Source organism: Petaurus breviceps, unplaced genomic scaffold (assembly GCF_028583685.1).
Source record: "Petaurus breviceps papuanus isolate PSGF00001 unplaced genomic scaffold, PetGlider_PUasm1.0 356, whole genome shotgun sequence".
Lineage (NCBI taxonomy): Eukaryota > Metazoa > Chordata > Mammalia > Diprotodontia > Petauridae > Petaurus > Petaurus breviceps.
Window position 1 is genome coordinate 705,563 of NW_027186290.1, and position 16,427 is coordinate 721,989.

Sequence of the window (16,427 nt, forward strand, 5' to 3'; positions counted from 1 at the left end):
GCAAGATTTGTTAGCAGGGGCATACTGCCTGTGTATAAATGGGCCCATGGCTGGCCTCCATTAATGTCAAGACACCCAAGTAAAAGGACAGCCCCCCAGCTAGATTTTTGGGGGAGAACAGCACAAAGCACAAAGCAGGACAGATGACATCATGGGACTGAGAACAATGTGATGGTTGGCAGTTTGGTAACAGGACTGGTGACAACACCCATTTTCTCTCAGTGACCCAGAAGGGCTCGTCATTCACAGGCAGTGAAAGGATTAGAGACCAGTCTTTTTTGGACGTCCTTGAAGGACAGCTAATGGAGTAAAGATATCAGCCAACCCCCCCCCCTTTTCCTGTTCACAAACATTCCCCAAGGTCAATTAAACTCCTTAAGTCAAGGCTAGATGGCAGTTAAAACTTAACCCATTATACACAGAGACAAAGAACCCTGACTTAAGCAGTTACTTGTAAATAGGATCAATAAGAAATGATACCGAATCAGTTTTAATCCTCTCGGTTCCCCTTTGATCAATGAGAAACATGCATGTCTCATAGTTGACTTGTGTATAATCTTTTAAGATCTTTAACACAATCATTATCAGCAGTGATGCACATGAACACAAATTTCGAAACAGGCATTAACACAGTGACTAGTGCAGAGAGGAAAAAGACCAACAATGAGACTGGTTAATCACAGCACAAGTCATGGCAGGGATATCTAAAACCATGGGTTAAAGTGAAAAGAGAGAGGTACATGTTTCCCAAATAATGACGGAAACAGATGCTTGTGCAGTAGAACAGAGACACCCTAGAATGATTGCTAATGTTACCAGCCACCAAGTCTCCCAGCAGCCCAGGGCCCACTGAAGCAGCGGCTTCATCTCTGACCTCAGACCTCCCATGGCGCCTCTCTGGTCTGGGAAGACCTTCTCTTGGAAGTCCTCAGGACAGCTCTCACGTGGTCTCCTCTTCAGCAGACTGGCTTCTCTGGTTCCATACTGCTTGTAGAAATTTTGGTGCTGGAATCTCTCACAAAACACATCTCAGAACACTTTAGGGCAACCTCTTCAACAAGACCCCTCCAGAAATTAGTTAAAACCAGCTGAGACCTTTTGGTTCTGGTCCACTGGAAACCTCAGAGAATTTCTGCTTTAAATACCCCTGACTGTTTCCATCCTCATCTGAACCTTGCGTCTGGTACAAACACGACTAACAACAAGCTAAAGGAAGGATCTTTAAAAAACCAACGCTATGAGACTCTGACATGTAAATTAGTCCTTTAGTGTTGACCAAAGCAGACACAGAAACTAGACCTGAGCACTTCTCTGGATCAGCACTGACTCAATCGTTATTTTTCTTTCTATGATGTGTTTTGCTGCTGTTGTTTTTGTCCATTTTCAAAGAGCACCAATGACATCACCGGTGATTTCTTGACTTGGTGCGGATTAGATTTAAGTGAGGCTGAGCTGCACAAAGTCCAGCCTCACTGTCTCCCGCACAGTGGCAGGACAAAGGTCAGTACAACCTATGATAGCCCAGGAGCCAGTGGACAGCGCTGGTGTCTTCCACATCTGACCGAGCTCTAAGCTTTCCACAGCGCCTGCTTCAGCTGCTCTCATGGCCACTGGAATAAATGGTTCTCATCCACCCATTGTGCCATGGGAAGGCTTCACATGCATGGGATAGATACCACCTCCCCAGCTCACCAACAGGTTTGAGCCCTGTCAGTTACCCTCACAACCTGGCTTAGCGGTCTACTTCGATGGCTTCATCAGGGTGTGGCCACTGCACATGCTTCCTGGAGTCACAGATGACAACAGAGGTGAATGAGCAGCTCTGAAAAAGGCTCCTAAAGCTCTCGTACCAGAGGGGCTAGGCCTCCTGAACCCCAGACATTCCAACAAAATATTTTTAAATACTACAGAAGGTAGAATTCTTAAAATCTTTATAATTACATATATAACTGATCTTGTTGCTTTCTTAATTTTCTTCTTAAAATTTTTACTCAATTTTTTTACTTTATAATTTTTACTGTAATTATTCATTATTTAGAATTTCAAATTTAAATGCCACTTGATTTCAGTTAATTTCCATTCAATTTAAACTCAGTTAATTCTAATTCCCTCCTTAGGAGGAATAGAAACTGATAAGGACCTAATACTTAAAGGAAAACATAGTTAATAGAATAGTTTTATAAGAAGATGGCCTCTAATACACAAAGGGATTTACTTAAAAGCTACCAAGTTAACTTCAATTGTAGCAGAAAGTCCTGGGATGGAATGTGTAAGCACCAGAAGTAATCGAATTCCAAAGACCGAATATCAAAGAACTTGTCTCCAGTAAACCATGTTTGAACCATAGGACATATTCTAGGAAAAGTTGTTGATCCAAATTAAATAATAAAGCTAAGTGAAATTTACTTCCCCCTTGAGATAACACAAAATATTCCATTAAGTGACACTCCCCTAAGAAAACTGACTGCACTAAAATTCTTTTCATTATAACAAAATGGAAGATGTTTCTGATTGTAACTCGAGCTAATTAGTAGATTTATGTTTTGGTCCCACATAGCCTATAGTATTCTGAAAACCTTGCAGACCTTTTCCAATACACAGAAACAGATCACTCTAAGCAGGTAGATGACAAGGCCAAATATGTGTTCAACCAGATTTGTCATAAAAATCACAGCTTAACTTGCCCTGGTGAGAGAGACTGGCTAGGAGAGGAAGAAGGTGGGACATGATGATAACTGCACCAATGATGCTCTCCAGGCCCAAGCTCATGGACACAGAATGTATGGATAGCACATGGATGACAGAATAAAGCATCCTCAGTTACACTTGATTTCAGGTAAGAAGAGTATAAGCAACCAGGTATATCGCAGGATATGCAGCCAGGCTCAGAATTAAACAGATGGGAAGGTTTCTTGTATGGGAAATGGAGTCAAGAGGGTCCAACCTTAGCCTTCCCAAGGTCCGCCTCCCAGCCTCATTCCCAGGGACAGAGAGCCATCCACTGCTATTCCTGCCACTGAGCTGCATTTTCTCAAAGTGGAAGATGAATCTCAGAAAGAAAACTCGGGGTTCCAAAAGGCTTCACCTCCAATGGCAAAGTCTCACTAATCACAGGACTGGGCACAATTGTTCTCGGACTCTCAATTTGTGCCATGAAATAGCTGGCAATAAAAAGTTAACAGGACTTCTAAAATAATCACAAAAAAAGATATTACTTAACTCCCTTCTTCTAGCATTTCTCCCTCTCAAATACAGCTTAAAAGTCATCCTGAAGTCAAAAGGCAATCATTAGAATTTAATAAATTAATCACATTCAGTAAGTTCACATAGAGAATACAGGACAGCTTATTAATTCCTATTTCTAAGACTGGAATTTGTTTTTGTTTTGGGTTGGTTTTTTTTTGCCTTTTGGAGGGCAGTTGGGATTAAGTAACTTGCCCGAGGTTACACAGCTAGTTTTTTTTGTGTGGATGTTAAGTGTCTGAGGCCTGAACTGAACTCAGGTCCTCCTGCCTCCGGGGCCGACGACTTTACTCACTGCGCCCCCTAGCCATCCCAAGACTGGGGAGTGGTTAAAGATGTGAGTTGGTTAAAGATGTAACTTTGGTATAGACCATTCCAAGTATAGCTTCATAATTATCATAACTACATCATTTCTACACTATAAATACACTTAAATTTTCCCCCCTTATTCAAGGAGTGTTTGTAATGGGTAATGAGGACCTTGTTCCCCAGTCTTTTATAGGGCTGATAATGATTAATGACCTTACTGAAGCTGGGCAGGTTTATAAATAAGGATTTTTTAAAAAAAGGTCTTATTTTCATCTCCCCCACTCCCTTTTCTTTTCCATAAAGTAAGCAATTATAATTCTTCCCTTTTAAAACATACCCAATTAAATACTTAATAGAGTATAAATATTATGACAATAGCCTCCAACAACTAAATAATTTCACAGTATACAAATCAAAAGGAACCAAATCTCCAGTGATATAATTGTGCCATTAGCTTAACAGCATTTCCTATTCAATGGATTCTCAGAATTTATAACACGAAAATTTAGAAACATGATAATGAATTTAAAACATGAAGCAAAGCTCCATACTAATCAAAAATATTAATTCTGTGAAATACATTTTCCACATTACCTTCGTGCAGGAAAACAGTCATACTACCACAAATGGTTTTTAAATTCACAGTCCTCAAGGTCTGGAAAGGCATTAGCACAGAACACAGTTCATCAAAGACTAAAGCAGCCAATAGTAACATATACAAAATCCAAATGAAATCACACAAGACAAAACTTTGCTGGTTTGAAGTTAGGTTAGGTTAACTCACAAAATGCTAAATATTATAATCTACTGTTAAATCAACCAACCTTCCTACCTTTGCAGGGTTTGTAAGATCTTAAAATTCTTCATTACATAGAAGCAGGAATCTGAAGGAGATTTCTGTTATATCTAAAGCACAGTAAAAATAGCATCATCATCTATTGTATTCCAAAATCAATAAACAGCCTTCCGTCATTTAAGTCCAGTTCAGCTGCATGCCATGGCATTACCTCCCTCTTCTCGAATGAAGGACAAACAGCAACATTATTCTTTTAACAACTGAATCCAAAACAAAAAAAAATCAAGATTTCAAAAGATTTGCCATTTTAACAATATTTCTATTCAACTGAATTATCAAATTTACATTAGCCACTTTCTTTATTCATGCCACATATTGATAAACTGAGGTAATTTGTTTTAATATCACATAGCTGACACATTTCCAGTTCCATGCATTTCCCCAACCTTTTGCCTTAATGCCAAATAGTAGAATAAATCTTGACTCATGATAAGCATTTTATTAGGGGAGACACATTTTCAATTAAGAGGAGACCAGAATAAATTCAATCACACTTGAATTTATTTTCTAAAAGGTATCACACAGAATCTTAATTTATAATTTCATTTAGCATTTATATGTCACACATAGGCCATGTATTCAGAGCATTATTTCACATTACGGGGTTCACTATTTCCAGTTAATTCACTGCCAAAGATTTTTAAAATAGTCTGATATTAGGTTTAATCTACCTCAACCATCCCACATAAAAGCATATTTTAATTTAATTCAAATCTGGGTTCTGATTGCTTATTGGTTTACTCTTATCTCTCTATAATTTTTCCCCATATACTTCCAAATCAAGCTACAATTTTTATTACTTATAGTGCCTAATAAAAGAAATGCATGAAGTTTGACTCAACCTTCCTACTTAAACAAAGACAAAAGTCCCCTCAAACCATTCTCTCAACATCTCTCCTGGGATCCGGAAATCCACACTCACCTTGTTGTCTTCCATATTCTTCCCTTAACCATCCTTTAATTTTAAAGTTCACTCCCTAAATTCTCCATATTTCAAAACCATTTCAGACTGTTATTATTTAATCTTTACTTCACTGAGCTTCTCTTTTATAATTTTAGCACACAGTTGTTAAACAAAACCAATGACTCGTTAAAAACTCTTACTCGCCATAATTCTGACTTTGCCAACACTTTAGTTGTAATAATTAAAACTGTTGAATTATTACCAATTCTGTTATTCCCTAAATGATGGAAGCACCAAAAATCCTTTAAGATGCCTTTATCAATTATAAAAATCTTGATCAGCTTACAAAAATTTGGACTATACAAATAACAATTTAGTTCTGGTATATTATTCATGGAAGTGAATAATATAATGACAACAAATAACAAAGCATTTATCCCAATAAATTTCACATTTCAGATTGCTTTCTTAAATAAACTTCTCTTTTTGTAGGCAGAATTAACTTTTAAAATGTTAGATGCCTTCTATATTTTTTTTTACTTACAAGCTTCTCTCTAATCAGAAAAATTACCTTTCTTGTCTGTAAAACAACAGATGTTATTCTGGGTGGTGGGGTGAGGTGGGGACCTTATTTCTCTTAAATTCTAAAGAATATTAACTCCCAAACTTATCAGGTTATTTCAGTATTTGTAAAATATTTAACCCAAAATCTGGACATACATAGTAGAGAACTTACCCTTCTGTCATAAATTCAGTTTTTAATTCATTTATAATATCATAAATTTCTACAATTTGAGTGGAAAAAATTCCCTTATCTCTTACCTCCCCCCTTGCACTCCCAAAGCATCCAGGAATAAAAAAGAAAAGGGAAAGAGACACAGACTTCTTCTAAAGGCTTTAACAACTCAAAAAAAATAGATCACAAGATACATTCTGTGTCATGCATACAGTTTTCTGAAAGCGATCTTAATAAAATGTCACAGACAGACCATATATAGACACAGTTGTAGATACACAAGTACTCACCAACAAACAGACAGTCATGAGAGATATGGGATGCTCTAATATTTTTTTACTTTTAATTCTGGGGAATTTTAATGCCAGAATAGGCTCAGACGGCTGGAACTCCTGGGAAGTAATGGAAGCAAAATCAGCAATAGCAATGGTCACTTACTATTGAAGATTAGTGCATTTCATGACCTCATCACCAACACTGTGTTTCATTTGCCTGAAGGCAATTAAACTTCATAGATGCACCTTCACGGCAGACATTGGTATTTAATTTATGCCCTTGTAAGGAGAAGAGACAGACAGGATGTGAGAGTGATGAAAGTGATGTGTGGTACAGAGTGCTGGACTGATTATAGACTGAATCTCTCCAAGCAAAATATTTGCATTCAACAAAAGCAATAGCCCCCAGGTAAGATGACTACCAGAAGACTGAATGTCAGCAGATTAGAGCCCTTCTCCAAACAGGAACAGTTCATTATTAATTTAGAGGGAAAGTGAGCCAACACATAGTTGGCAACAGTGGAACAGAAGGAGTGGGCAGCTTTCAGAGATCTGGTGCACAGCACAGCATTTGCTCATCTAGGCCAGAACACTCACAAACGTCAAGGCTGGTTTGGCGAAAATGATAAGGAACTTCAGAAGCTGCTAAATGAAAAATGAGAACTCAATAGTGTTTGCCAGCAGGATAGTTCACCCATCTCTAAGAAGGCAGCAATTAACATCAAGACTACAAGCAAAGCTTAGAGAGATGCAGGATTCCTGGCTCAGTAAGAAGGCAGATGAAATTTATGCCGATAATAACAATTCAAAGTGCCTTTATGATGCCCTGAAGGCGATTTATGGGCCAAATGCATCTCAACTACTCAGTGCTGATGGAACCACTTTGATTAGTGATAAGGACATGATCCTAGAGAGATGAACTGAACACTTCCATAGTGTTCTCAATAAATGATTACCAATCAATGCTAAGGCCATTGACTGTTTGCCTCAGGTCAAAGTCAATCCCTCTCTAGCTGCAACTGAAGAGGAGGTTTTGAATGCCATTAGGCTCCTCTCAAGTGGCAATGTGCCTGGTGCTGATTCTATTCCAGCTGAGATTTACAAGGCATAGGATTCACTTCTCACACAAAAGCTAACTGAAATCTTCTGGGTTATATCATAAAAGGAGGTTATCCTCCATGAGTTTAAGGATATCTCCATTGTCCACCTCTAAAAAGGTAAAGGAAATAAATTTTCCTGTGACAATTAGCGGGGGGGGGGGGTTCAGACTCTTCGTCACTGCTGGTGAGATTCTTGCAGAGTCCTCCTTAATAGGCTGGTCCTTCACCTGGAATATGGTCATCTACCTGAGAGCCATTATGGCTTCAGAAAGGGCCAAGGAAGAGTCAATATGGTGTTTGCTGCCTGAAAACTCCAGGAGAAATGCCAGGAGCAGAACATTCATTGATCTGACCAAGGCCTTTAATGCTGTAGTCGTGAGGGCTTATGGAGAATTATGCCAAAATTTGGTTGCCTGCAGAAATTCATCAGTATTGTACATCATTGTATGCTTGCCTAGATTCTGGATAATGGACAGTGCTCTCATGCCTTCCCAGTCACCAAAGCCGTGTGGTCACTCCCATGTTTTTAACATGATGTTTTCAGTCATGTCAAATGCTTTCAATGAGGATGAAATGGTATAAAGGTCAGTGACCACACTTATGGTAAATTATTTAAGTTGAAAAGACTACAAGCCAAGACTAAAGTGGAGGGAGAGTTGGTGTGTGACTTTTTGTTTGTAGATAATTGTATGCTCATTCAGTTCACAGATGACTGTGCCCTCAGTGCAGCCTCTGGGGGTGAGGTGCAGCAGAGTATGGAATCAGTTCTCTTCTGCTTATTCTAATTTTGGCCCAACCATCAACACCAAGAAAACACAGGTTCTCCACCAGCGAGCACCACATCATCCACATGTGGAACCATCAACAAATGGAGAAGTTCTGAATGCTGTGCATAAGTTCACTGACCTTGGCACTGTAGTCTCCAGGGATCTCCACACAGACAACGAAGTTGATGTCTGCGTTGCCAGAGCTGGCTCAGTGTTTGGGAGGCTCTGAAGGAAAGTGTGGGAGAGAAGAGGCGTTAGACTGACTACCAGACTGAAGATCTACAGAGCCGTGGTGCTGACCTCATTGTTGCCTGCCTGTGAAGCCTGGACAGTCATGTCCAGCATGTCTGCCAGGCCAGGAAACTGAATCATTACCATTTGAATTATCTTAGGAAGATTCTGAAGATCACCTGGCAGGATGAGGGACCAGATGCTGAGGCCCTTTCTCAAGCTGAACTGCCAAGCATTCAGACTGTACTGCAGAGAGCGCAACTCCAGTGGGCTGGTCACGTTGTTCAAACACCAAACATGTATTTGCCTAAACTATTTTACAGAAAACTCACACAAGGCAAACACTCATGTGGTGGTCAGAAGTGATACAAGAACACTCTCAAGGCCTCTGAAGAACTTTGGAATTGATTTTGTGACATGGGAGACCCTGGCACATCAGAGAAGGCACTGTGCTCTGTGAGTGAAGCCAAACTGAAGCAGCTCAAAGGAACTGTGATGTCCACAAGTTTAGAGAACGTTCCCACAGACTCTTTGTGCCCATGCTGTGGTCGAGCCTTTGGAGCTGGTGTTGGTCTGCTCAGACACACTGAGCTTAACTGCAACACCATGAGGTCATTTGGGTCCTCTTCAAGAAGGAAGGACAGCCATCAACTGGCAGAGCTGTAGTTAGAGCTTTTTAATAGTTTCCTTCATCTGATAATTTATCGCTTTTGCTCAAAGCAATCTCTGCCTGATACAATTTAAGGAAATGCCACCGACAGACTTACATGTAGCCTGACTCGGTTTTATTACTCAGATGGTGGAGCCCTCACCATCTCAAACACAGAGATTTGGAATCAGTTTGTTTATCTTCCTGTGTTTGTCCTTTTATTCCACATTCAGGAATAAAGCCTTTTTTTTTTTCCCTCATAAGAGATACACTGAAAAAAGAGAGAGTTCCCAGTTTGGCATTTTAATTCCTCTATCCTTAAAGGATGCTGCTGGAATTAAATGTCTCCCTTTTTAGGACTGGAAACACAGTCCGTTCCCCAATATCGCAAGCTCACTAGCTAGCCTTTTGCAAGAGGTCTTTGCTCTGGAGACATGGCTCCATGAAGGTGACCCAGGATGAATTGCCTGGGCTTTTAGGATTCCTTCTGTTTCTAACCAATTAAGTTCAACTTCAAAAGTTGCAGCTAACACAAACAGAAATGCTCAAGACAGACGTAAATTATACAACACCCCCTGTGCCTGGAGAAGATCTGAAACTTGCAGATAAGGAGCCAAGCCACCACCAGACTCCCTGACAGAAACTGTCCCTTTGAGGAAAATTTGTTCCACTTGGGCCTAGTAGAGGGGAGGTTCTCGTGAGGATCTGGGCAAGTCAGCTCTTATTTCCTTATCCCACCATTGCCACTGTCTCTACTGAATTTTAACAAAAGGGTAAACTGAGGCAGATCTCTGTGCGAGATAACATTTATTAGCAGAGGCAAAGCTACCCACCAATAAATAGGTCTGTGACTTGCCTCTGTTAAGGCCAAGGAGCCTGAGCAAAAGGATAGCTCCCCTTTTACAGGTTTTAGGGAGCACAGAACAGGGCCATGACTGGTTAGAGAGCTGAAGTGCAGGGAACAATATGATTAGTTGGAAGTTTGGTAATGGGGGCTAGCAACAACCCCCTTCTTTTCTCATGAGACTAAGAAGTGCTCTCTGCTCAGTGCAGGTGCGAGATAGTGGCCCAGACTTTTGAACAGCAAAGCAGACACCTTTGAAGGCTAGCTTGGTGGAGTGAGGATGTCAGGCTCAAACTCCCTTTCTTTCTCATATGTTTTCCAAGGTCAGTTAAATTTCTTGAGGCAGGAACAGATGAGTTTTTAAATTTTACCCCTTTACAGGCCAGCTGAACTCTGAACCAAGTTCAGATACAAAGTGCCATGACTTAAGCAGCTACAGGGCAAAATCAATTACTTGTAAATAGGATCAATAAGAAAATGCTACAGGGTCAATGTTAACCTTCTCTTGTCCAAGGGGCTACGCCAGTCCAATGTTGTTCAGGTGCACAGACATTTGTTTGATTCTCCCTGGTGGGTTTGTAAATCTAATTTGAAGTATATACAAAGGCTGCCTTTGTATTTCCCGAGCCTTGCATACAGTTGGCATTTAATAAATACTTGTTGAATGAAAGATTTTAAAATATAGTAGTAGCCAGCTTTGCATGACATCAGTGAAAGCCATTTTGAACATCTGGTATTTGTCAATAGAAGGAAGAGAACAAGAACTCAGGATGAGCAGAGCAGTGGTGGAGAGTCACTGAGATCCTCTGTGAGATGAAGGGGTCAGCACTGGGAACTCTAGTGTGGTCCATCCCAGGCCAGCCTTCTACAAGATGCTTCAGCCTGGGGATGGCTTTCTTGGAATGGAGGAGCAGTGCCCAACCGTGATGGGATGTCCCCCAGAAGGGCAGCTGAGGCTGCCACCCCACAGAAAAGCCACGGCCATATTGGCCCTGACCAGGAGCAGGACCCTCAGGCCCTATCAGGGATGAGATTTTGGTATGAGGATTTTGCACAAGTCAGTCTGCTTGTGGTCCCACCTGCAGAATTCTGGGCTCTCTTCTGCAGAGGGGCCTTTCCCCCGTGGGCAGAGGGGGCAGTGCAGACAGCTGGGACTCCTTGGCCAGAGGGGTCGGCTCTGAGGACCCTTTATCTGCTTGCCCTATGGCCACTGGCCACGAGCTGGAGCCTCCCCCCATCCTCTGAAGGCCCAGTGCTTAGAGTACTTGGGTGGGCTGAGGAGGAAGCTTCTTTGATGCCCCTGGAGCCATGTCTCTCTTCAGATTCAGAGTCAGGTCCCATTTCTTCCAGGTTACTCTCCCACCATTCCGTGATCCCCTGTTACAAGCCCAGCGAGATAGGGATGAGGAGAACAGAGCGATCCTTCAGTGTGAGACAGGTACTGGGAGCTGCCACCTCACCACACTGTGACGACAACCCAGAGGTTACTAAATTCAAGTTCTCACCTGCTGCTTCTCTCCATGTAGGAAAACTATACACAATGAAGGAGTTTAAAGAAATAGAGAAAGCCGAGAGGCTGGCCAAGCTGCCCCAATCATCCTTGGCCCGGCAGAATCTCAGCCCAAACCAGTGGCTTAAAATCCCTGCTGGATACGTGGAAAGTGAACTTTGTCGCAAGTCCAGGTAGGGGCTGGTTTCACCAGGGAGGGCTCTGAGCTCTGGAAAGAAGCGCATCCTCAGTCATCCTATTCCTGTTCAAGGTTAAAAGTGAGAGTGAATCGTAACCGGATCAGCTCTGACTTCAGAAAGGTCCTCTATCCTTCAGAAACCCATGGAGAAGAAGCTGATAGTTGCCAGTAAGTCTCTTGGCAGCACCTTAGTAATTTCCTCATTTGTTCCTCTGGTAGCTGGGTGACATCAGGCAGTTTAACTGATCTTCCTTTTGTGAGCCTGTTTCCTCTCTTATACATTGGGCTCACAATATTTATACTCCCCATGAGGAAAGCACTTTTAAAACTTCATAGAAATGTAAGTTGGTGGGACTACCCTCACCTGTGAACTGCCAGAAAATCTATCCAAGGTTTGTTTTTTGTTTATTTTATATTTATTTTCTGTTACCTTAAAAACATTTTTAAAACTTTTTTTTGGGAGGGGAGAAGGCAAGGCAGTTGGGGTTAAATGACTTGTCCAAGGTCACACAGCTAGTGTTGTCAGGTGTGTGAGGCCCGATTTGAACTGGTCCTCCTGACTCCAGAGCCGGTGCTCTCTTCACTGTGTCACCTGGATGCCCCATTTTGAGTTCAGGGTTGTCTCCTTCCCAGCTCTGCTTAGAGAAGGCCAATATTTGAGCTGGATATAGGACAGCATTGTCCTTCCTAGATCCTTTGCTATTGACTTGAATGTTCTCATTACTCAGAATAGCTCTGTCATTCACAATTATGCTTTGAACAATAATGCCACCACTGTATACAGTGTTCTCTTGGTCCTGCACTGTCCAAGGTTAGAGACACTTTGAGGGTCAGAATCCATACAAAGCAATGGCCCAGGGGCTCAACCAGCACGGTCACTTTTATCAGCCAACCAGAGGACAAAAGAGTTCAGAGCAAAAGACTTTGAGTCAATGGCACAAGCTAAGTACTGAGAGAGGGCCCTTGTGTACAGGGGTTTGTACACCCATCTGCCCCACAGGGACCAAGAAGGGGTGCATGCCAAGAGTCCTTGCACAGCAGCAGATGTGACCACGGCAGCTCTGCTACATTCTCGGCTGCTGTCATCGCACGCTCTCTGGGCAGCATCTCAGGTCTCCTCCCTTCCCCATCCTGCCATGTGCAGCTCTCAGTCACTCTCTCCTGCTGGGGAGCAGTGGTTAGGAGGCCCCTCTCACTGAATGGGAGAGCTACAGCTCTCTTAGGACAAACTTGGCTGTGAAGCAGCACTCCAAGCACAATATGCCCAGGCTGAGACTGTCTGTTCTTCAGCTCTCTGTCTCAGGTCCCACAGAAGGAGCTGACTTGATGTTAGGGAGGTTCCTGTAGCTGCTTATTTCAGGGACTGCTCAGAAATCCCCCAGAGCAATTCAGAGGCTGGGCTGCTCCCAAGATTCTCTTTGGGCTGAGAACAAAAGTTTGGTAAGGAAGGTAAGAGCCACATCTCTCCTCTTAGTCACCATGCACACCTCCAACGACCAAACTTTCCTGGTCCCCTCTGCTCACTTCTGCCTTGAAAAAATGGTGTCTCTCCTGTGGCCATCTTCCCAAACTCTTCTGTCTTTTCTCATCCATCACCCCCAAGCTCCAAGCTCCAACCTCCTACCTCTGGGAGCTGATTTTCCTTGAGGCTTTTCCTTCTCTCAAGGGGACAAAGAGCTATCCACAGACTCTCCCTTGTGGCCCAGCCAAGGACTAGATGAAGGAGGGTTTGTTTCTAGTTGATTGCAAGGGTGGTGCTGGAACCTCCATGTGGATGCCTGAATTAACTTCACTTACTTAAGTGAAAACATGAAGAGCAGAGTGATTTTTAAAAGGTAGAAATGAACAGGCTGGGATTGTCCAAGTGTCTTTTGAGAATCTGTGGAGGTCTTCTGAAAACAGGGACAAGAGGCATCTTTTCTTAACCTAAACAGACCACAGCTTTGCCTAAATAACAGAACTTGATGAAATTCAGGAAGAGGAGTTCTGGGGGCAGAACCTTCTTAAAGTCAGAGGGCTACACTCCTGTGTCAGCCTTGACACATCTAAGCTAAGTGACTGCGAGCAAATACCTTTCCCTCTAGAAGCTTGATTTTTCCGTAACTGTAAAATACTGACAATGTTTCTCTGACCACTTGGTGGTGCTGTTGGGCAGGGTTGGTGGTACAGGTGTCTACTCCCTCCTGGATGAGCGAATGGAAGGGCAATCCTTCATCCCAAATAATACCTTTATTCTCCACTGTGTGGACCCACCCCCTAATCCCTTTCATCCATTGAGCATGAGGAAAGAAAAAAAAAAACAAGCAAAAAAGTAAGAAGCCCAAACTCCCACAAACCAGTAGGAAGACAGTCCCTCTCAGCAGACTGTCATGGCTGCCTCACTCAGAGTATCAAAAAGAAAAGAGGAACCACATCCTCAGGCCGCGTCGTTCCCACCTTGCGTAAAATCCTCGGGCCTCTGTCTTACTGTGCTTCTCTTCCACCACAAGCTGTCCACTGGCTCTTTATGTGACAGTCCTGTTATTTACCGTGAAGAACACAATACATATGAAGCAGATGTGATCAGTCATATCTTAAGCAGTCAGGTCGAGTGGTGAGCACTGCATTCAAAGTCAGAACGACCTGAGTTTGAATCCTCCTTCAGATACTTACTAGCTACATGATCCCGAGCAGGTAATTTACCTCTTGGCCTCAGTTCCCTCCTCTGCAAAATGAAGCCAGCCATAGCACTGCTCTCTCCTGGTGGTGGTGAGAATTAAACCTTACACCAGTCACAGGCCCCGATCTGTCGCTGCTACCTCAGCATGGCTGGCAGGCTCCCCCAGGTCCATGTTTGGGAAGCACTGCTCTGGGGGCCTCTCTCCCCTCTCTGCTGAATGCTGGTGGCCCATGGGGCAAGGAGGGGAAGGGAGGAATCACATGAGGACCATGGAACAGACTCAAGTCTACCTCTTCGAGTGGCAGCTAGGACTGACTAACTCTGGAAGGCAGCCAGGAACAATCAGGACAGGGTAGAAGCACTGAAGATTCACTGGTTCCCTGGCCTTTGAATCCTGAATATCCCAGTGCTGCACGCACATTAGGGGCCAGTCACAGACTGAGAAGGAAACCATGCAAGCCTTCGAGGGCCTCAGGATGGACTGAGGGTAAGCCACCTAGAACTTCGGCCTGCAGACCCATTGCCCCATAGTGAAGGTCACTCATGGACTCATTTGGGCATCCCCAGACCCTGGCATAAAGTCTATGATTAGTCAGTGCTTTTTTGGGGGGAGGGCAATTGGGGTTAAGTTAACTTGCCCAAGGTCACACAGCTGGGTTTTGTGTGTGTGTGTGTGTTAAGTGTCTGAGGCTGGATCCAAACTCAGGTCCTCCTGACTCCAGAGCTGGCACTCTACTCACTGAGCCATCTAGCCGCCCCCTAGTCAGTGCTTTTTGAGAATGAAATCTGGATGCCAGGATTTGTCCAGAGGCCCCCCCACAGAACCACCAGTTCAGAGCTGGGAGGGGCCTCTGAGGTCATCTTAGGCAACACTCTCCCTCCCCCATACACATACACACTTTACAGTCAAGCTGAGTCAGGTTTGGGAGGGAGGGCTGGTGATTCAACCCCGCCCCCAACACACTTGTCACAGACAGCGGTGGCCCAAGATCACCTGGGTGGAAAGTGGCAGACCAGGATTTGTAGCCTGGACAGCCAGCCCTAATCCTACATCATGGCCCACACTCGAGATGTGGCTTCCATAGGCAGGGTTGACAAGAGGGTTCGGCTGTTAGGAGCCACAGCTGAGGGCCGGATTCGGTCCTTCATTCCACGAGGAGTGTCGTAGGTGGCGTGGCTGGGGCTCTGTCATGGAGTCAAGAGGAGATCGGAGCTGGGAGGAGTCTTGGCAGACGCGTCCTTGTGCCTCAAAGCCGACTTGGTTTACAGACGGGGAAACTGTGCCCGGGGAGGCTTAGGGCCCACGGCGGTTTTCTGGGGCTCAAGCTGTGGAGCGGTGACTAAGCCCCAAGTCCTTCGGGGCTGGGGGCCGAGTAAGCCAAGGCCGCTCCACTTGTCCCTACGCGCCAGGCTCATGGGACGTCCAGGACCGGAGCGGACCAAGGGCTGTCTGTGTGTGTCTCAGGGGCACACGCCGCGCGTGGGGCTCCTGAGGCTCGCTGTCATTGCTCCCCCCGCTTTCTCTGCTCTTCGCACAGGGAGGACACTGGTGAGGAAGCCGGCGGAACGTGGATGTGTTTCCCAAGGCTGTGGCCGGCGGAGCCAGGGGACGAGTGGCGAGGCTGGCTGAGAGGAGGCCCCCCACCGAGGCCCTCCACCTGGACGGCGCTGTCCAGGGCGCCCTCCCCGCCTTCTTTGTGTCAGGAGCCCCGGCTGCGCAGGGCTGGGCGGCTGGGCCGGGGCCGGGCACTGCCCGGTGCCGACCCACAAGGCGCTGCTAAGGACTTGCAATAAACGGCTCTCTTACCCCAATTCAGGCGTCAGGCTGTCGGGGTGCGGCGGGCCCCACGGGATTCCCAGGCCAGTCTCCGAGGGGCCCTGCCCGCTCCGCTCTCAGGGGCAGGCCGGTGCGGACCACGAGGGCACGCTGGGCGCAGGGGCGGGGCGGGGCGGGGCGGAGCGGTCACCTGGCCTCCAGGGCCTGCGGCCAGCGCCCCCCTCGGGTGGGGCCCGGAATGGTCATGATGGAATTACTGGACGGGGAAGGGGTCAGGCCTCGGATGTCAAGTTTGGGGGCCCCCCACAACAGTGCTTAGGATTTAGATGGAGCCCATTATCCAGCCAGGTACCCCGCCTAAGGTGGGGGGGGGGGCAGAGAGCCTGGCC

General features: G+C 44.8%; 2 protein-coding genes across 2 annotated transcripts in view; both read left to right on the forward strand.

The window, feature by feature from the left end:
• LOC138168301 (protein FAM228B-like) overlaps nucleotides 1–12,597 on the forward strand; it is a 34,953-nt gene extending 22,356 nt beyond the window's left edge. Inside the window, exons 6-8 of the mRNA XM_069097373.1 lie at nucleotides 11,265–11,352; nucleotides 11,441–11,597; nucleotides 11,675–12,597. Of these exons, the coding sequence (XP_068953474.1) occupies nucleotides 11,265–11,352; nucleotides 11,441–11,597; nucleotides 11,675–11,774 (345 nt within the window). The 3' untranslated portion in view covers nucleotides 11,775–12,597. The remainder of the gene's footprint in view (nucleotides 1–11,264; nucleotides 11,353–11,440; nucleotides 11,598–11,674) is intronic.
• The window catches only part of LOC138168284 (zinc finger protein 420-like), a 771,269-nt gene that overhangs the window by 58,913 nt on the left and 695,929 nt on the right, over nucleotides 1–16,427 (forward strand). The gene's annotated exons all lie outside the window — the stretch shown is intronic.